General features: G+C 39.2%; 1 protein-coding gene and 1 pseudogene across 1 annotated transcript; both read right to left on the reverse strand.

Annotated features, from left to right (window-relative positions):
• Positions 1-977: 977 nt before the first annotated feature.
• LOC125877423 (uncharacterized) lies at positions 978-1,445 on the reverse strand. Its single transcript, XM_049558720.1, has one exon. The coding sequence runs from the start codon at positions 1,443-1,445 to the stop codon at positions 978-980; it is 468 nt and encodes a 155-aa protein (XP_049414677.1).
• Positions 1,446-22,585: 21,140 nt separating this feature from the next.
• Positions 22,586-23,060, reverse strand: LOC125875552 (uncharacterized; annotated as a pseudogene).
• Positions 23,061-23,371: the final 311 nt, after the last annotated feature.

A 23,371-nucleotide genomic window follows, 5' to 3' on the forward strand; every position in this document is an offset into this window, starting at 1 on the left:
CTGAAAAGTCGTTGGAGCATTACATAACCCAAATGGCATCCTTTTGAAGGTGAAAGTCCCATAAGGACAAGTGAAGGTGGTCTTCTCTTGGTCTTCCGGAGCTATGGACATTTGATTGTAGCCCGATTACCCATCTAGAAAACAATACCCACCCTTACCAGCGAGACGATCTAGGATTTGATCCATAAACAACATTGGAAAAGGGACTCTCTCAGTCCATGCATTTAACTTGCGGTAATACACTCTACAACCAGTCACCAGCCTCATTGGAACAAGCTCATTTTTAGCATTGGGAACCACATCGATTCCTCCTTTCTTTGGCACACATTGGCCTGGGCAGACCCAACTACTATGAGTAATAGGATATATGACTCCAACATCTAACCACTTAATGATCTCTTTTTTTCACAACTTCTTGCGTGGGGGGATTCAGTCTCCTTTGATGCTCAATACTTGGCTTGTTGTCCGGCATGAGTTGAATTTTGTGAGAAAAATGACAGGAGGAATCCCAATAATGTTCACAATAGTCCATCCAATAGCCCTTTTAAACAACTTCAGTATCGATACCAAGGCCTCTATTTGTCCTTCACTCAAGGCAGCAACAATAATTACATGCAAAGTTTTATTTTGTCACAATAATACGTACCGCAAGTGGGATGGAAGAACCTTAAGTTCCAGTTTTGGAGGCTCATCAACAGATGGTTTTGCAGGTGGTGTGTCTCAATTCTTCATGTCTAATTCCAACCGTTTTGGCTTGAAATGAAACTCAAACCTATCAAGTGCAGCAACTAGCTCATCATAGTCATCAATACCATCACTATCGAAATTAATTATCACATCTCCTAGCCTCTCTTCAATGGACACTTCAGATTCTTGCTCCAACGTATGATTTACCATTGATACCGACTTAAGATCACTTTCATGCTTTATAGATCTATAGATGTTAAAAGTTACCTCCTCATTGTTTAATCAAAACTTCATCTGCCCTCACTCCATAACGACCAACGCATGCCCAATAGAAAGAATTGTCTCCCTAAGATGATGGGAACCTCAAAATCAACCTCACAATCTAGTATTACAAAGTCCACCAGAAAGATGAATGACTCCACTTTCACTAGGATATCTTGAAGCACTCTAATGGGCCTCTTCACAGTTCTATCGGCCATAAGTAAGCGCATAACAATCGGTTTTACAGCTTCTAAACCCAAATTCTTATAAATCGACAATGGCATCAAATTAATGCTAGCACCTGAATCAAACAATGCTTTCGCAAAGTGTATTATCCCAATGGTAAAAGGAATAGTGAAAGCTCCAGGATCCTTTTTGTTCCGCACAAGTGACCTAGTAGCAATAGCACTACAATGTTGGAGCTTCTCTTCATTTTCAAAACTGACAGCCCTATTTTTGGTCACCAAGTCTTTCATGAATTTCGCATACCCAGTCATCTATTCCAAAGCTTACATCAACGGAATATTAATGGACAGTTGCTTCAACATAGCGATGAGCCTGCGATATTTTCCCTCTTTAGTCTTTTTCACCAACCTTTGTGGGAATGGAGGTGGAGGTCTAGGCGTGGGAACAACTTTTTGGGTCACCTCAGCTTCCTTTTCTGTATCATCTTTCAGATCTTTAGTAACCTCTATCTCATCTGCACCTTTTTCTATCACTCTTTTAACCTCAGACGACATGGGGGGACCAATCCCAGATAAATCATTACACATCTCTTTCATAGTTTCATCTGTCGCATCAAACCTTTTCATCATCTTCTGCATCATATCTTCAATGTGAGTCATACTAGTATCAGCCTCTCTATTACCAGGTGGAACATAAGGCCCAACCCTCTCATTCATGTTGCCGTAGTTGTTCCGGTTGTAATTGTTGTCACGATTGAAGTTCCCATCCCGGACATAGTTTCCCTCACTGTTGTAGTTGTCATAGTTCTGACCTTGGTTTCCTTGACCTCAGTGCCAATTATTTGAGTTGTAACCTAGGGCGTTGGTTCGGAAACCCCCCGTCTGATCATTCACCAAATTCACATCCTCCTTATAGTAGTACTCCTTAACTGGCGGTGGTGGAGTTCTAGTCAAATAATTTACTCCATTCAATTTCTCTGCACTTCCTCCCACATGCTTTAACACCAAGCCGATTTCAGTTCTCATTTGATCCATCTCTTTACGAATATCATCATTGGATTGACTTAGTGCAGTTTGGACAACAAACATGCTTCTACCAGTATTTGCCTTCCTAGTGCTCCATGCTTTATTGTTCTGGGAGATCCTCTCAATTTTTTTGGCAATCTCCTCAAAAGTGCACTCACCATAAGATCCTCCAGCAATATTATCTAACACGACCTTCCCATTATCATCTTGTCCTCTGTAGAAGTACTCCTTAAGTGACTCATCATCTATGCGGTGATTCGGAACACTCCTCATGAATCCGGTGAACCTATCCCATGAACTGCTTATTGACTCTCCAAGTAGTGCCATGAAATTATTCATTTTATCTTTGTAATTCAGCTTCTTGGACACCGAAAAGTACTTCGCCATGAACACCTTGTGCAGTTGGTTCCATGTATATATTGAATTGTATGGCAACTCAGAAAATCACACAACAACATCACCGGTCAACGAAAGTGGGAATACTCTGAAACTGCTAATTTTCATATCCAAGTTCGGTCTTCCCACACTACTCTTACAGACACTAGTCAATTAAGTCATGTGAGCATATGGATCTTCCGAAGCAAACCCAACAAACAACCATCTTACTATAAGCATTTTCATAAGACTGGTGGTCACCACAAATAAATGTCCCGTAGGTAGTAGAGGGAGAACAATAGGCTCGGTTATTCCGACCTTGTCATAGTCAATCCTGTAGTTATCATGAACACTCGGTGTTGGCGGATTCTGCACCCTCTCTGCATTTTTTATTAGACGACCACCTTTAACCTGTGCAGACACATTAACAGCTCCAGGAGGTTGCAAATCAGCTCCATCTCCTTGACCCTCTTCGATTGGATTATTGTGTACCCCAAGATTATTCATTCTTCTCAAAGTTGTTCTCAATTCAGGATCGTAGGGGGTCAAGGATTCATCTCGACTCTGTGTACTTGGCATACACAAAAGATAAGACATGTGGAAAACAAAAGCAAAACAAAAATGTAAAATTAGGAAATACTTGACTAAAGTTCAATAATGAAGTTAGTTTAATCTAAAAGTCGTATTCCCCGGCAGCAGCGCCAAAATTTGATACGCCCAAATTACACCTCTCGAAAAAAGTATAAGCGGTTGTTGCCAAATAAAGAACCTAACTTTCAAGTTAGGGTCGTTCCCACAAGGAATATGGTTTAGACTTAAACTTAACTCACAATTATCTCTTTTTAGTCAAACTATTTCCAAGAAAAGTAACATATTGTTGATTTGACTTAATAAGTAACAAGTAAACAAGATTCACAGATTGAGATATCAATATAAGATGAAAACTAGGGTATATGTGTTCCCCACAAGCTCTTAATGCAGTATTCATAATGATATTAACTCTATCCTAGTGTTTGACATGCAAGGTTGATAAGTTCGGTATCTCTAGGTGATTGGTAATCCAAGTAGGAATTTTCCCCTCGCAACTTGGTAAATCTACAGGTGTGTGCTTTACTAACCCTTACCTTTAACTCAGATTATTCATCATATCAATTGAGTTGGGTATGCCCCCTCACATCAACTGATTAAGGCAAGTAGGAACGAGGTGATTACTAACGCTGCGCACCGCTAGAAAGACTTTTAAATGAAAAGATTAACAATACATGCATAAACACTATTCAAGAATTACTTATTTATTACTTATACGTTGTTAATTTCTCATGGTTCCCACAACCCTAGTTGTGGATTTAGCTACTCATGCTTGAGAATTCATAATTCATATTGTTGTCAGGAAGAATCATGAATTTACAATCAAAGTAGATGAATACGGAAATCTAGAATTGAAATTCAAAGTGCAAATTGCATAAAATAGCTTCCGTAATTCTACCAAAGTGTTTGCAAAATAATTCCAAAAACCCAAAACTAATAGTTTCCAATAATATCTAACTCCCCAAAAATAGAAATTACAACTAATATTTATAGTATTTAAATCCTAAACCAACTAGGAAAGGAAAATAAGGAAAATTAGTTCAGGACGCGGATTTGACAGACGACAAGACCTACAGTCTGTGTGTCACCTCTGTAGTTAAAGTACTAGAACTCAATCTTTCTGATCAAAATGACGATTGTGCGGGACGGTCCATCAGTCACTCTACGGGGCACCATTTGCCTCCGTGGTTCCACACTTAGTCAGACTTCCTTGAACTCACGCCTACGTTGCTTCACCTACGGCCTATCACGGGACCTACAGTCTGTGGTTGGCTTCGCCGGTTGCTACTGCTATTTCAGTCCCTTTTTCTCTCAACCTCTTCCGAACCAATTTCCTACAAAGATTACATATAAACCATTATATCTAATAACAAAACAGCCCAAGACTCACACAAACTCTAAGTGAAATGCATCAAAGATACCGTAAACTCACGTTATATCACAAACCATTGAGGCCTTGAAGAAATCTGTTGATGACAAAAATCTTCATATTGCTCAACTTATGAACAAGTTGGAGGCTTTCACACCTGGAGAGTGAAATCATGTCCCCACTTGTCCACCTAGTTTTGATCAACGAAACAAGGACGTTGAAGAATCTCTAGCGAAGTCAAAAATTCAAAATGAGAAACAATTTGCTTCAGTTGCAACATTATTTGTCCAACAATTGCAAGACATGATAAGAAACACTATCAGGGCTCAATATGGCGGAACACCATAAAGTTCCTTATATTACTCCAAGCCATATACCAGACGGATTGATTGTCTATCAATGCCGACAAACTATCAACCACCAAATCTACAACAATTTGATGGTAAGGGAAACCCTAGGCAACATATCGCCCACTTTGTTGAAACTTGTAGCAATGCTGGAACATATGGTGACCTTTTGGAAAATAGTTTGTTTGTTTGCTGAAAGAGAATGCATTCGACCGGTATATCGACATGGAATACGAGTCCATTGATGGTTTGGAGCAACTCGAGAATGAATTCCTCAGTCGTTTATACAGTACTCGTTGAACCATAAGCATGATAGAGTTGACCAACATTAAGCAAAGAAAGGATGAGCTTGTGGTGGATTACATCAATCGTTGGAGATCATTGAGTCTAGACTACAAAGATCATCTTTTTGAAATATCTCTTGTGGAAATGTGCATTCAATGTATGCATTGGAGACTTCTATACATACTACAAGGAATCAAATCATGAACTTTTGAGGAACTTGCTACACGAGAGCATGACATGGAGTTGAGCATCGCAAGTCATGGGAAGGCATCTCCTTTTGCTGATCTGACAAAAGAAAAGAAGGAATTCAAGAAAGGTATGACCTCAAAGATCCAAATTGAGGAATCTATGGCGGTGAAATAAACTTCTGTAAAGTTCACCACCAAGAATAAACTAAAAGGAGAGGAAGCCCCGAGTCAATATCCAAAGGAGGAGAGGTGACGTCCAACCTTGAAGGAGTTAGAGGCAAAAGTCTACCCATTTCCAGATTCAAATGTACCTATGATTCTTGATGAATTGCTAAGAAAGTTATTGATCTTCCTGAATCGAAAAGACCCGAAGAGATCAATAAGATTGGTGGTCCTAGATATTGCAACTTCCATCGCTTCCTTGGTCACCCGTCAAGTTAATGCTTTATCTTGAAGGAGAAAATCATGATGTCAGTAAGTGAAGGAAAAATCATCATTGACCAGGATGAAACAGCAGAGGCAAATCATGCTAGTGTAGCACCAAGTCAAATGAAGTACTCAAGGTCCCAATCTATGCCAAATACCACTTTCTTTCAATTTGGAAGTTTAACACCTATTGAAGTTGATTTTCCAAGGAAAATTCTTGAAGGTTCACTAGAGATAGACAACTACAAAGAAAATGAAGCTGATGGTTGGACTTTTGTTACTCATAAGAAGCAGAGACATCAAGCAGTTCTTAGGATACGACTTCCAACACAAGATCAATGAGTGATGTGAAACAACTACAACCATTAAAAAGCGTCAAGCCTTGTGCTAGACAAAAAATTAGTGTTTCTTTATCACAAAAGGTTCGAAGGCCCATTACGTTGGATGAGTTATTTCCTGAAAAATTCTTTTGTGGTAGTCAAATTGGTGCAACACATGTTATTTTCAGCAAAGACGAAACAAAGGAAAGTAAAGGCGAGCATAACGCACCAATAACTCAAGAACATCAAGGTAGTGAAAAAGTTACCCATGTTGTGCTACAATTGCCTTCACAGATAATGACTTATTTTTAGGGTCTAAGATACATAATAGACCCTTGTTTGTTGTAGGATCTATTCGAGAACAACATCTCAATTGCATTCTAAGCGATGGTGGTTCAAAAGTTAATATTATGCCAAAAGTTGTTTTGAAAAACCTCGGGGTCTCTATTGATGAATTGTCCAAAAGTAACCTAACGATCCAAGGTTTCAATCAAGGAGGAAAATGATCCATAGGGAAGATTCGTGTAGGATTTTCCATTTGTGGCGTGAAATCAAACACTTTGATTCATGTCATAGATGCCAAAACATCATACAACTTGTTGCTCGGACGTCTTTGGGTTCATGAAAATGGAGTGGTGCCATCTACTTTGCATCAATGCATGAACTATATGAAGGATAGTAAAGTAGTCAAAATTGATGCAGACATCAATCCTTTCACTGAGACGGAGTCAAATTTTGGAGATGAAATATTCTATTTAGATTCTGAAAGATCAAATATGGAGGAACATCAAAAGTCGACTCAATTGACCTCGAAGATAGTAAAATTCAATGGGCTGCTATCAATATGTCTAAGAAGAGAACGAAACAGGTTTCCATTAAGCTTTCACCATCTAAAGGAGACATGCAGAACAATATTGATGATGAGCAACCAATTTTTCTCTACATTACACGTAAGCGTCGAAAAAAAGGACAACTACTGCTATAGGAATGTACTCAACAAGTTCACCCACCGAGGAAGGAATCCAGTCACACAACATTCCAAGATTTGAAGGAGAAAATGATTGTCCTAGCTACACAAGTCCCCTCTATCACTTTGGAGCCCTCCAAAGACAATACCCAAGTTGGTAAGATATAAGGGAACTTTGATGAAAAGGTCCTCACATTATTTGAAAAATCAGGTTACAACTTCTCAAATCCAACAACGTTAAGAGAACTCAGGGATGAAGTCACTGGTGAAAAGATGCATGGCTTACAAAGTCTCAAATGTAGTTTAGAAAGAAAGGATATTATGTCGCCACTCCTAGACTTGGGTTAGGATTTAGCTTGCCAGAGCCTCTTCGGATTTCATCTAAGAAGGGGAAGGAAATAACTTCATCCCACCACACCTCTATAGAAAAACAAAGGAATATAAGGAGGGTACCACGACAGACTTCGATGTTTAAATGCATTTGAAGATTGACACCCCGTTTCTCTGCATTTGAAAGATTGGGCCATAAGAATGAAAGGGAATTCTCTAAACAAGTGGACAGATATGCCACCACCTCAAAGACTTCTGTATTTCATCGCTTGGGAACAAACAGAAAGTCATTATCAGAAAGGAGGCTGTTGGAGCATGAAAATCAAGATTTTTGTGATGTAACCGATGACAAAAAGATCCATAGTGTTTTCCCATCACGTATGAAGAGAAAGGTTATATTGTCAATTACCACCGATGAATCATTGAAAAGAAAAAGAACCACAATTATTGTCACCAACCATTTTAATGGAGAAACTAAGAAGGAGGAAGATGAAGCCATCACAATCTTCGTAGGAAGTCAGAGAGAAGATTCAAACTTAATACAATCATCCTATCACATAACAGTGGAAGAAGGTCCACATGATACATATGATGATGTCCAAGAGGCTCCCCCTCAACTGGAGGATGGCGTACAATCAACCATAGACGGCCTCAAGGAACTAAATCTAGGCACTCTGGAAGATCCACACCCAACCTTAGTTAGTGCACTTCTTACACCAGAAGAAGAGAGGAAATTGATCGAATAACGCTATCAAAGACACTTAATCCAGTTCTAAGAGTCAACGATCGTTAGTCAGTATATAACCCAACTAAATGAGTTGGGGTCGAATCCCACATGGAATGGTACATGTTTAAGATTCAATAGAAAATTACGAATATTCTCAAGTCAATCATAGGAATAGACATTTACGACTAAAAGCATAATACAAATTAAGGTGGTGACACTAATGTCAAATAAGGGGGTTTTGGTTTTAACTATCAACTACAACAATAGCAAAACAATACGAATAAGACAATAATGAGACGGATTCTTAGGATGTGATTGGATTATAGGCTAAGGTAGAAAAATAGGTAATTGCAACTGTTAGTAAATAGCTGTAAATTAGTGAATAAGCTAGACTTTAGAGAGGATAAACTTTCTCTTGAACAATTTATCCCGAATCAAGTTGGTTTCTCTTGAACATCAACAAGCATGCAAATAAGAACAACCTATACTTTAGTCCATTCACTCTCTCGAGCTGAATATGTAGAAAAGGGTTTAGGATTCACTCTCTCGAGCTGAACCCATGACAACCCAATACCCACAAACCATCAATTCAGTAATCTTGGTTTTAAAACCTCTCTCTTGAGCAAGCCAAAAATACGAAGATAGAACTGCATTTGCAACTACAATGCTTTAAATTGAACCACAATTACTGATTGAAATAACTTCTAAACAACATTTAAACTAACAATTAGCAATACGCACAAGCTAAATTAGCCCATAAACACATAATCACACCCCAAAAATTGGGGTTTTATCTAGACATCATAAAAAGATAAAAATCGTTACTAAATTGTGTTTCCATCAACTGGGTAAGATTAATTTCGTCTTTACAAAGGTCCAAATTGAAGAATCTCAAAGGCCCACTTCCAATTTCTCAAAAATGAAAATCTTCAAAGCTAAGGAAAAATGTCTCCAAAACTTAGAGTTCAAAAATAAGATACTTGATAATGATAATAACTGAGAAAAAGATACTGAAAGATAGATACTAAACTTAATGTTCAAAAACATATTTATAGTCGCCAAAAATATGCTGCGAAGGACCATTCTGCGCAGTAAGTCCATCTCGCTGATCAGCTCGGCAATCCGCCCTTTCACCCACTTTATCGCCTCTTGATTTGGTCTTAAGCATCCTCATGGTCTACAACTTTTGGCAATCTAAAACTGCATCGTGGAACCACTCGGTGATCCGCCGATAACTTCTTTCTCTCACAAACTTCATTTTCTCCTTCAGGGGTTGGCACACTGGAATTTTAGGCGAGGTAATGGCCATTCTTTGACTCGCCAAATGGACTTGGCGATCACCATGCTCTTTTTTCTTCCTTCTTTTAGCTCGCTTCGTTCCTATTTGCAAGTTTGTGTCCATGCTTTGTTCCTCAATCCAAATACCTGGAAATCAAGGGTTTTACATCGTTTATTGGCACAAAATAAGCATTTGAGGACACTAAACCTATCCAAATAAAGCCCTAAATGAGTCCAAATATTGGACTCATCAACACCTCAAACTTAAACTTTTGCTTGTCCTCAAGTAAAACTCAAGTTCAGTAGTTCAAAAAATATGTCTAAAACAGTGCTACACAAGACTCAATCATGAATGCACACAACAAGACTCAATTTACTCATGAAAGGATCAATTTTGCACTCAAAGATTCAAGTTGTGACTCACTATTATCAAACATTATCAAGTTCACAATACTTGCTTCAAATGCAAGTTCAAGCTCAACAAAGGTGCTCAAATTCCCTCACACAAAGAATGATCCCATATTCATACAACGATTCAACAATTTATAGCTCCGGAATCACAACAACTCTCACACTCACAGAGATGAACACATGCATGACTTCACCCATAGCCTTGCCCTTATTTTCCAATTAACCTTTGTTTCAGCTCACTCAAGATCAAAAAGGTCTTTTCAAGGCTTGTAACGGGGCTGAGTGTAAAGGTATGATCATTTAGGTCAGTGGCTGCTATCCCCCATGAAATGTGGTGTGAACAACACTTCCTTTCCTTTTCTTCTTCATTCTCATTCATGCTCAAAATTCACCCCATTATTCATTTTCCATGAAACTTTGGACACCCCATTTCCTTTTGCAACTTTATTTCAAAATTTTTTCATTCCTTTTCTTTTTCCTTCTTCTTTTATTTTTTTTGTATGGAGGGGTTCCATCTTTTTCAAAACCATGGGTAGAGGGGAATTCCTTCACATTTCTTGATTTACCTTCTCTTTTCACCACACCCCCAACTTAGGCTTTTGGCCTAAGTTGGTTATTCAAACAAACCAAATCTCATGAGGATTAAGGGTGAAGGGATAAAAAAAGGTCACAATTTCATCAAGTTTCTTCCAAGAAAAGGATAATGCTCAAAGGGTGTTCAAGCAAATATCACACACTCACAAGGTAGGCCACGAAAGAGGTATAATGTAAAATTGTTTCACTCTTTAAAATTGTTGCCTAAGATCATTTCAAGATCTCACATCGCTTGGTCAACCGGACCAACGGGGCAAATTTTAGGTGTCATCACACATGGTTCACGATAAGCTCATCACACAAGGCATTGACACCAATGTCAAACAAGACTCCACACTTTCGCTAGTGTTCAATGTTCATCACAAGAGATGCAAAGAGTTCACATATTGCATATGCAACTTCATTTGGCCTCATCGTAGCCACACATTCATATTTGTTCGATTGAGAACACTATTCAAGTCATCCATATTTAACACAACCGACACTTAAATTTTCACAAGAACAGCCACAATTAAATACACAAGAGGTGGCAAAAAATTTTGGAAGGGTCCAAAAATTATTTACATTCAAAATAAGGAGCCACAAAGTCAAGCATCCACAAAAATAGTGTCAAAACATAATATATAAAGAAAATATCATCAACACAGGAGGTAGGTATGGAAATACCTCACCCCACCACAAACAAAAAGCAATTTGTCCTCAAATGCAATAAAAACATCCAAAAATCAATAAAAGAAGACACTGAGGGAGGTAAAGAGGGATCCTGTCTACACAGTCACTCCATTTGTCAGGGCATCAGTGCCCGTTGCAACACTCTTATCTTGGGCCTCAGTGCCCGGAGTCACCTTAGAAGTACCGGCTCCACTGGACCCACCCATGGTAGTGTCTCTCAAAGAAGTCTGGTGCGCAGTCTCAAACATCGCATCATCAAGGTCAGCCATATCATCATAAACCTCAGCATCCCGCACAGCTATTTGCTTATCGTTGGTCTCTGCCTCTGACTCATCAGCAGCTATGTCATCCTGATGTACATCTCCGGTGGTGGCCGGAGGAATCTCAGAATTGGGCTGGGCATCCACATCATCTGCTGCCTCCAATAATGAAGTGAATTCAGTGGACTTTAGGTAGTCCACATCCTTCCTCAGATCTGCAACCTCGGCTTTCAAAGTCGTCACCTCAGAAGACTCCTCCTATTAACGCTCACAAGTCATGACCCTCGTAATCAAATCATCAAAAGAAGTCCAGAGGGGGTCAGTGCAGCAAGGATGGAACTCTCAATCATCCATCGAATTGATGCCTCTAGGTGGGTAGCCCTTACATCAGTTGAATGCGATAGGTGCCCCATCTTCAGGATCATATCTTGAGTAATCTTGGTGGGCTGGGAAGAAGTAGAAGTACCAAAAGCCTAGGAGGAAGAAGTGGGAGCGCATGTACCTTAAGGCTCGAAGGCCGGAGCAGGCACAAATGCCTCTGCATGAATCGTCTCTACGTCAATATCAATGGATGTATCCACCGGAGCTGCTCTCATTCTATCGGTCTCTTCCCGAGTGTACTCGACCTCAATATGCCAGGTGTTAGTAGAGGATGAAGGGGTAACCTCAATATCTCTAGTCGCAACTCGAGGGACTCCAGCACTCCGGCACAACTCTATGATCAACACCGGGAATGGAAGAGAAGTTTATCTCTGTTTGGCCCTCATGGCCATCTCCTGCTCAATAATAAGCCCCAAGTTGAGCCGCCTCTTTGCTAAGATCGATCCTAAACAGGATGCCTTGGCATGACGGATGATGGATTTGTTTTGGGAAGGCATGATAGAGTTGTTGATGAATCTGAACCAATATTGTGCAGCTACATTCAAATCCTTCTTCTCTATCTAGACTGTCGCCTCAATCCACCTTGGGGTGGTGTCAGAAATAAGTGGGGCAAATCATCCAAGGACTGAGCTGTCACCAAGCCCTCATAGTCATGCTCGAACCCTGTGGCTCTCTCAAGGGCAGCGTTTATGAGATCGCTGCAACACCCGACTTCTTTACCTCGGACCATTACCAACTTCACCGGTCTGAAGGCACTAGCCTTTTTCTTCCCATGAGGAACCAAATCATTATATGCAGATTAGAACTCATGGACCCATGTGGGGATATATGGGCCTCAAGTCCTGGTGAAGATATGAAATATATGCCATTAGAGTATCTCCCTCACACTGGAGTATATACCCTCTAGGCCCTCAATGGATAGAAGTTTCTCCTCTAAAATTGTCTGCAACCCATCGGCTTTCAATCTATTAAGCAGTCGGGGAGGAGGAACCACAAGTGGTACTAGAGCCACATGAGGTGATGGAGTTGGCATTGTATCTGCTGGAGAGGAGGCTACAAGGGCTCTAGCTGAGTCAGGATGAGATCTAGTACGGATCTCTGCTCTCCGGGACTGTAATGGCTAGTCATCCTCCGGCTCAGATACTACAGTTTGGGAGTTAAAGGCCTCTCCCTCGCTGCCAGAGTTGTTCACCGAAACCTCAGATGCTAGCCTCTTGCCTTTTCCCTTGCCTCTCTTTGAAGGCTCTGTTCTTCCCTTTTTAGGAGGGTTGGATCCTCTTTCTTTTATAACCACTCCCCGTGTTCGTTTACGATGTGGAATGTCAAGGTTGGTTCTAGCCGTATCTACAAAAATATCAAAAAGAGTTAGAAATGGTTCAAATAATTTTGCAGAAACTAGTTGCAGACAAACTCACCGAACCGGTCGGCGAGTCGTCGAATCACTTTGGCGAGTCAGATCGGGTTGGCCGAAAGGATTGGCTCAAAAACTTCCAACAAAACTAGCATGTCAGCAATGGGATGGGCCTTTCGGCAAATCGCTGACCGCATTCGGCGAGCAAGGACTGGCCCGCCGAAAGTTACAGTGCATTTTAGGGGTTAGGGGAGCAGAAAGAGAGATCAAGAAGGACTTTTGGCGAGTCGGCGTGTGCACTCGGCAAACTTAGGCTTCTTGCCAAAACATACAAAACCAAAACTCACATTTAGCATGAAAATAAAGGCGATAAAGGGGGATTCGACGAACCGCCGAGTGGTTCGACGAGCTCGACCCAACTAGCCAAACGACCCACCGTGCCTACTTTCAACCCAACTTCCAAAATTCAACCTCGCAGCCCCCGAAAACAAAATCAAAAAATGCAGTCCTTCAATTTGTACTTCTCCCGATTTGGCCAAATTTGGACATTTGACGACTTTTGCCCTTAAGAATGACGTCAACCGCTCCATGATTGGTAAAATTACGTCATTTGGCACAAATGCAGGTTACTTAGACTTCACCCGACTAGACCCAACAACAAATTAGCACAACCCAACAATTTTAATCAATTTTAAGGCACAAAATATTGAGAAATCAACAATATAGACAATATAGGCAAAATATTCGAATTAAAACAGGAAGTCAAGCATACAATTACGATCAGAGAGGCCCACCACACATCACTAAGATAAGAACAACTGTAAATGAGTAAAAATTACTAATTACAAGTTCAGGGTTCGGAAAACCAACCTTTAATACCAAATAGAAAAGTTGTAAAGCTAGGCGGCAACGATATCCAACTCCAAACACACAATCGACGACTAATACACGATAAAAACACAAAAATATTGGAAAAACTATTTCGGGTGTGAGTTTGGAAAATTGAAAAGTGAGGGACTGTGAAAGATTTTGAACTTTTGAATTTTTGGCCTTTAAAAATCGTCCAGTTCTCGCCCATTCGATGACATTAGTCTTGATTACCGACCCACTCGGTGACACGCCGAGTGGGTACTTACCTCGCTGAGTTTTACAGGACCTCCAGTTAAATTGGGGTCCAAACGGCGGACAAAGTCGTGATCGCCAATCTGTTCGGTGACACGCCAATTTGCTCCTGGGCTCGCCGAGTTTTACAGACTCCAACCCTAGAATTTCTAGAGTCCAACGGTGGTCCAAGTCAGGCTCACAAACCTACTCGGTGAGTCGTGGACTCGACATTTAACTCGCCAATCTGCACTTTTCAAACACATCCTACACTTCAACCTGAAAAATCAACACACGCTTATTTCTAAAACAAAACAAAAGCAATAAAACTTGGGTTGCCTCCCAAGAAGTGCCTTAGTTAACATCGTGGCACGACACAATTCCACACTCAATCTTGATTTGTGGGGTAGAGACGAGATAAAACATAACCCATTTGGGTCTCCAGCAACTCAATAGATATTGAATGGGAAGCAGTCATCTGATTTAGCAGTGATAGATTCTCTTTTATCTCATTGAACATTTTGTCGTGTTCTTCAACTTTGTGGAGAATGAGTGAGAGTGTATCTTCTATTTGTCCACCCTCGTGCTCTTTGGACTTCATCCGCTCGTGAGGGGGAATGTACCAGTCTTTCTTTTTGTCCGGTACTTCCAATTTCATAATCTTTTTGTCTACGAGATTCAGCTGAGTTAGTAGTGTGGCCAAAATTTGGTCCTTCTTAGTCTCTTTGTTGGTCTTAACCATATGACCAAGGAGTTGGGCTGTTATTGCATAGGGCAGTCGTGTGAGACCACCTAGAGAAATTTGGTTTGCCACTTTTCTGTTCACCTGACCAAGACCTCTATAGAAGCAGTTCAGTAGCATGTTATATGAGATTCCATGAGTTAGGAATTGTAGCAATAGTGACTTAAATCTCATCCACAACTATGGATTGACTCACCCTCCATTTGCCTGAAACTTAGGATATTATCCCTATGAATCATCATTTTCAAAGGAGAGTGGTCCATTTGGTCACCATTGCTACAAGACATGCTCTTTTATTCTTCTCTAAACAAGCAACATGAAAACCAAAATTGAAAGTAAGTAGATTCAACTATAACTAACGAGAACAAAATTCTACTTAACCAAAGAACCTTAACCAACACCACTCCCCGACAGCGGCGCCATTTTGATCGAATAACGCTATCAAAGACACTTAATACAGTTTTAAGAGTCAACGATCGTTAGTCAGTATATCACCCAACTAAATGAGTTGAGGTCGAATCCCACAGGGAGTGGTACATGTTTAAGTTTCAATAGAAAAGTATGAATATGCTCAAGTCAATCATAGGAATAGACATTTACGAATAAAAGCATAATACAAATTAAGGGGGTGACATGAATGTCAAATAAGAGGGTTTTGGTTTTAACTTACAGCTACAACAACAACAAAACAATATGAATAAGACAATAATGAGACGGGTTTTTGGGATGTTATTGTATTACATGCTAAGGTAGACAAATAGGTAATTGTAACTATTAGTAAATAGCTGTAAATTAGTTATAAGCTAGACTTTAGAGGGGATAAACTTTCTCTCAAACAATTTACCCCGAATCAAGTTGGTTTCTCTCGAACACCAACAAACATGCAAATAAGAACATCCTATGCTTTAGTCCATTCACTCTCTCAAGCTAAATGTGAAAAAGGGTTTAGGATTAACTCTCTCGAGCTGAACCCATGACAACCCAATACCCATAGACTATCAATTCAGTAATCTTGGTTTTAAAACCTCTATTTCAAGCAAGCCAAAAACACAAAGGTAGAACTGCATTTGCAACTACAATTCTTTAAATTGAACCACAATTACTGATTGAAATCACTTCTAAACAACATTTAAACTAACAATTAGCAATACACATAAGCTAAATCAGCCCATAATCACACCCCAAGAATTGGGGTTTTAGCTAGACATCATAAAAAGATAAAAATCGTTACCAAATTGTGTTTCCATCAATTGGGTAAGATTAATTTCGTCTTTACAAATGTCCAAATTGAAGAATCTCAAAGACCCACTTCCAATTTCTCAAAAATAGAAATCTTCAAAGCTAAGGAAAAATGTCTCCACAACTCAGAGTTCAAAAATAAGATACTTGATAATGATAAAAACTGAGAAAAAGATACTGAAAGATAGATACTAAACTTAATGTTCAAAATCGTATCTATAGTTGCCAAAAATATGTTGCGAAGGACCATTCGGCGCAGTAAGTCGGGCTCGGCAATCCACACTTTGACCCACTTCATCGTCTTCTTGCTTTGGTCTTCAGTATCCTCAAGGTTTGAAACTTTGGTCGATCTAACACTGCATCGCGGAACCTCTCGGGGATCCGCCGACTACTTCTTTCTCTCGCCAACTTGATTTTCTCCTTTAGGGCTTGGCACACTGGTATTTTAGGCGAGGTAATGGCCATTCGGTGACTCGCCAAATGGACTTGGCAATCACCAAGCTCTCTTTTCTTCTAACAAAGCTCGCTTCATTCCTTTTTACAAGTTAGTGTCCATGCTTTGTTCCTCAATCCAAATACCTGGAAATCAAGTGTTTTACATTAGTTATTGGCACAAAATAAGCATTTGAGGACACTAAACCTATCCAAATAAAGCCCTAAATGAGTCCAAATCTTGGACTCATCAAAAATACTTCAAGTTATTGGTTTAGTACAAAGACGTTTTTGCTTGGTCGTACAGAGAAATGTCGGGCATTAGTCCCAGGATAGCTATTCATTATTTAGGGATAAAAAATGGAACACGTCCTATAAAGCAGTCACAACGAGTGTTTCGTCCTGAGTTGGTAACACAAATTGAAGTGGAGGTCAACAAGCTCATCGAAGCTGGATTTATTCGAGAAGTGAGGTACCCATTATGGATCTCAAATATTGTACCTGTTAAAAAGAAAAATGGTCAAATACATGTCTGCGTTGATTTTCAAGTATTGAACAAGGCATGTCAAAAAGATGACTTCCCTTTGCCAATCATTGAGCTCATGGTTGATGCTACAACTGGGAATGAAGCTATGTCATTTATGGATTTGTCTTCTGGATTTAATCAAATCATAATGTCTCTAAAAGATGAAGAATACACTGTCTTCTGAACTCCAAAAAGGATTTATTGTTACAAAATGATGCCCTTTGGTATAAATAATGTCGGTGCCACCTATCAACGTGCAATATAAAACATATTTAATGACATGCTTCATAAGAGGATGGACTGTTACGTTGATGACTTAGTGGTAAAGATGAAGCAAAGGGAACACCATCTTGAAGACCTTCGATTTGTTTTTTAAAGGTTAAGGAAATTTGATGTATCCACTCAAATGTGCATTTGGGGTTACCTCAAGAAAGTTTTTTGGCTTCATTGTGCGTCACCGTGGAGTTGAAGTTTATCCCGCAAAGATTGATGTCATTCAAAAAATGCCTAGTCAAAGAACTTGAGAGACCTTCGTAGTCTACAAGGAAATTTGCCAGTCATTCGGAGATTCATTTCTAACCTGGCTAAACGATGTCAACCCTTTAACCATTTAATGAAGAAAGATGCTCCTTTTCGGTGGGACCAATCATGTCAAGATGATTTTGAAAGCATCAAAAGATACTTCTTGAATTCACCTGTATTAGGGGCACCAACTCCTGGAAAGCCATTGATACTATACATTGCATCACAATAGCGATCACTTGGGGAACTTCTTGCTCAAAAGAATAAAGCGAAGAAGGAACAAGCACTGTACTATCTGAGTTGGACCTTGATCGGAGCTGAGTTGAATTATACGCCCATTGAGAAGATGTGCTTAGCATTGCTTTATGCGATAAAAAAATTGAGGCATTATTTTGAAGTGTACACTATCAAGCTAATTTCTCGGGTTGATCTCATGTAGTTTGTAATGACTCAACCAGTTTTCTCAGGACGTCTAGCAAAATGGTCGATATTGTTTAATCAATATGAAATCATATACACACCTCAAAAGGTTGTGAAGGGGCAAGCACTTGTTAATGTCCTTGTTGATCACCCTCTTCTAGGAAAATGGGAAACTTCAGATGAGTTTCTTGATGAAGATGCATGTTTACTGAAGAAATGTCAGCATGGACAATATTGTTTGATGGATCTGCACGTCGAGATGGTGTAGGGGCAGGAGTCGTGTCGATATCTCCGGAACGACTAATCTTACCATTTTCATTTGTTCTAGGTGAAACATGTTCCAACAACGCCGTACAGTACCAAACTTTGATTGTGGGACTTGAAATGGCATCAGATATGAAGATCTCTCAATTGGATATCTACAGTGACTCTCAATTGATCATCAATCACCTCTTGGGGAATTAAGAGGTAAAGAAGGAAGATCTTTTTTCATATAACCAATATGCTACTTTCTTACTTGAAATGTTTGATCAAGTGTTCTTGAATCACGTCCCAAGAGAAGAAAATCGCATGGCGGATGTTTTGGCTAACTTGGCCACAACAATGGCACTCAGATAAAATGAGACAACAAAGATGCGCATATGTCATTGATGGGTTATTCCTGGTTGTCTCGATCTTCAAATCAATGAAAGCCACCATATAACTGTTTGAGTGGTTGAAAAAGAAGATTGGAGAAAATCACTGATTGAGTATCTTGAACATGGAAGGTTGCCTGAGGATCCACGAGTAAGAGCAGACATTAAGAGAAGGGCACCACGATTCATCTTTCACGGGGGAATACTATTTTGTCGTTCTTATGAGGGACTATTCTTGCAGTGTCTTGACAAAGAAGTAGCTCAACAAACAATGGAGGAGGCACATTCTGGCACATGTGAAGCACATCAATCAGGGCCTAAACTTCATTTTCTCATCAAGAGGATGTGCTACTATTGGCCAACAATGGTAATGGATTGCTTAGAGCATGCCAAAAGTGTCAAGCATGTCAATTCCATGCTAATTACATTCATCAATCTCCAAAGGCTCTGAATCCAACTATAGCCTCATGGCCTTTCAATTCATGGGGACTTGATGTTGTTGGACCTCTTCCAAAGTCGTCAAAAGGACAAATGTATATATTGGCTGCCTTTGACTATTTCTCTAGATGGGCGGAAGTTGTGCCATTAAAAGAGGTGAAGAAGGAAAATGTTGTTGATTTTATCAATCAAACATAATTTTTAGATATGGCATACCAAGATGTATAGTTACTGATAATGGAATACCCTTCAACAATAAACTCATGAGTAGTTTGTGCGAGAAGTTCAGTTTTAAGCAACATAATTCTTCAATGTACAATGCGCTTGCCAATGGTCTTGCTAAAGCTTTTAACAAGACACTTGGTAACCTATTGAAGAAAGTAGTTTCAAAGAATAAAAGGGACTGGCATGAGAGAATTGGTGAAGCTTTGTGGGCATATCATACAACCTGTATAACGGCTACGCAAGAGACTCCGTTTTCATTGGTGTATGGTGTGGAAGCAATCCTTCCATTGGAGAAGAAAATTCCATCATTGCGAATAGCAATCCAAGAGGGACTTACAACTGAAAGTAATGCTCAACTTCGTCTAACAGAGTTGGAAGCATTGGATGAGAAGAGATTGGAAGCACAACAAAGTTTGGAGTGTTATCAAGCTCGACTTGCGAGAGCATTTAACAAGAAGGTCGACCTCGATCATTTCAAGTGGGAGACTTTATCTTAGCAGTTCGGAGACCCATAATCCTCAACAAACACATCGGTGACAAGTTTACATCAAAATGGGATAAGTCGTATGTTGTGAAGGAAGCATCTTTAAGTGGCGCTTATAAAATTATAGACCAAGACGGTGTAAGAATTGGTCTAATCAATGCCAAGTTTCTGAAGCAATACTTCCCATGAAGGTTGCCTATGCTCTTTAAGGTATGAGCATAAACAACATGTTACTCCTGGCCCGTAAAAGTATAAATTGTGTACGGCCCAAAAATATAATAATAAAACTCATCATCTTGAACTACGCTATGACTTGATCCTCTTCACCGAGGTACGTAGGTTCTTGGAGTAATCACTCTAAGCTCAATTACATGAGTAAAAAAAGGGAGGGTTTGGTGGCATTGTGTGATCATCACACTAGCTCTTTAAAATTATGTAGCTAGCACGTGAATTCAAATGCGTATGAGCAAAGAAGAAGTTAAGCAAGGCATCTTAGCTGACTCAAATATGCATTTGTGAAAATTTGCAAAGATTTTGACCATGATTTTCACATATATTGCAGTTCTTGGAGTCTACTTCGCAACGGAAAACTAGAGTCGTGATTTAGAGGTTTCTATGCTAAGTTAAGAATTTTCTGTCACGGCCTCTCAAAGATAAAAAAAATCATCATATTTTGGAGTTGATCTGAGCATTTCAAAGGCCTATTTGCGAAAATTCATAAAGATATTGATCATCATTGTTACACACATTGAAGTTCTTGGATCCCTCTCCGCAACAAAAGAAGAAGCTCGTAATAATGAGACTCATACATCGAGCTGATGAATTACATTGGTATTGGATCAAGTGACTTGCGATTCAACTTGAGTTTTTTGTTTGCGGTAGAGATAATTTTTTGTAATTCACTGATGCTTCAGTAAGTTACTCAAAATTAGGGGCATCTTTACCTACAACATCAAATCGGAATACCCTTCTGATCAAAGCCCTACTTATGTTGGAATGGTGTACCCGCAAAGATCATGATGTGAACACTACAAGCGCAAGAGACAAGTTACTTTTGTCAAAAGCGCACAAAGTTGAGGAATTGGCATTCTGGGCGTATGGTCAACTTGAAAATTTTATTCTCATCAATTTGGAATGAATTTAATTGTAACTTCTACAAATAGTATTGTTCTTAATGCACTCATCACAATGAAATAATAAGCTCATAGTTTCATCACTCTTATGTCGAATTTTGGATTTCACACCAAAGACGCGCTCCTCACAATGAAACAAGAATCTCATAGTTTCATGATTTTGAACTAACTTTGAAAATATATATGTACTAATTTGGAAAGCTTTTAGCCGTGATTTTTTAAAATGTTGTAAGTCTATGAGTTATTATTCCAATGGAACAAGAATCGTATCATTTTGAGGCTCCTACGTCGAGTTATTGGTTTTCTCCCACATTTGCTCAAAGCTGAAGAGTTGAGTGAGGCAGAATTTGAGCTAACTGTGAAAATATATTTGTACTAATCTGGAAAGATTTTGGCCGTGATTTTACATATCTTGTACGTATGTGAGTTATGCTTCCAATGGAGCAAGAATTGCATCATTTTGAGGCTCATACGCCGAGTTATTGATTTTTTCCCAAAGTTGCTCAAAGCTGAAGGGTCGATCAAGGCAGCATTCGAGCTAACTTTGGAATAATAGTCGTAGTAACCTGGAAATCTTTCGTTCATGAGTTTCACATATATTGTATTTGTGTGAGTTATCTTCCCAATAAAATGACACACTCGTTATTTGAATGTTCCTACTACGAGTTACTGAATTTCAAACATAAGAGCTCAGAGCTGAAATCTTGGGAAAAGTTGTTCGGCATGTAGAGTAAGTTACAAATTACACGACAAGCATTTGAAATAGAGAATTAAAAGAAAATATTTGAGAAGAAGATAAACCAACACTTTTATTCATTCAAGAAGGATTGTCACTACATCAGAACAATGTTCCAGAAAAAAAAAGACAAAAAAGACACAATAGAACAAGAAAATTAAAGAGAATGTCCTTATGCATGATAAAAAAACTAAGAAAAAAGCTTATGGCTAAGGATTTGGTGACGACTTTTCTCAACATTCTTCTTTAGCTTAACTAGTCCTTTTATTTCCTTTTTCGACAAGGGAATGATTTTCTCGATGGCATGAACTTCATCTTCACGATTAGTGATAGTCTCTTGATTTTCAGAAAGCCTTTTTTGATGATCCTCAATAAGTGAGATGGTTTTCTTCTTCTTTGAAGTCCACACTTTTAGCTCTTTTTCAGGTCTTGTAAGGACTTTTTGAAGCTCTTCCAACTATTTTTCCATATTGATTCTCTCCTCATTTGTGGTATCAAGACATTGTTGTGCAGCATAAAGCTACTCTTGATGAGAATCCCGTGTTATATTTTTAGAAGTGGACAGCCTCACGACATCGTAATCTTTATGTTTCTTAAAAAAAATCTTCAAGCAGAACCTCCAAAGGAGAAAGGTTGATGATGTTAACTTTTCGAAGCCCTTTAAGAATCAAGGCAACAGCTGCCTCAAACTATTTGAGGTTTTCCAAAGATTCAACAGAGAATCGAGTAATACACTCACATAAGGTACACCACATTCCAGAAATGTAAGATAATTTGAAGTTTGAAATAGTCTTTTGTGGTTCAAAATTCGAGGCAATCCCCGGCAAAGGGCGGATCATATCCTTGATGACATCTGAACATCTAATTTGATGTGCTCCAACCCCTATATTAGTAGTTATAATATTTTGAGAAGTTTCAACCTTTTCAGAAAAAAGGGACCGTTAACTTTGTTTGTTGAATCTCATTTGCAACTTGACTATTAACTTCAGCAAGTGGGAGGTGAGAACTTTTCACCACATTGAGGGAGTTCAAACTTGTGATACAATTTTCAAATACATCTACATCACTAGGGATGTCCCCAAGACCCTACTGGATAATTAAAAAATAGAATTAATATCCAATGAGAAAAAAAGAGGTAAGTTTAGAGAAATATTTGGGAGGTGACTTTTACCTGATGTGCCAATTCTGTCAAGGGCATTGTAAAACAAACAGCACCGTCTTCAAAGATTGCAGTATCAATACTAATGGAATCCAATTCAGTGAACTCGCATTGTTGATTCCTCAAATTCTTAGGCTTTTTCTTCAAACGCTTCCAATGTAGCTCTTGGCAAACATTGCTCTCATTGGAGCTAGAGGCTGCACTAGTACTGATGCCAATCTCATGGAGTGAAATAGACATTTTTGACGTGTTGCTACAAGATGGTACAATGCCAAGTGACTTTTCAACACTTTTGTTCGATGAGCTGGAAGGTTTCTTCCTCTTGAGAGTTAAGTCGATCACCTCATTATCAGTGATGTTGGCTGCCTTGGGAGTCTGTAAAGGACTCTTAACTCCATTATTCCCTTCGAATTTATAGACTTGGAAACAACTTTGACAGATTACGGAGGGATATTCGATGTCACCTTGGACTTGAAAGAGTGAGGAAGCTTTTCTTGAAGTTGTTCTCCTTTGGTTGGTAAAGAAGCATCATCCCTTTTTCAGACCTCTCA

The sequence above is a fragment of the Solanum stenotomum genome, chromosome 9 (assembly GCF_019186545.1).
Source record: "Solanum stenotomum isolate F172 chromosome 9, ASM1918654v1, whole genome shotgun sequence".
NCBI lineage: Eukaryota > Viridiplantae > Streptophyta > Magnoliopsida > Solanales > Solanaceae > Solanum > Solanum stenotomum.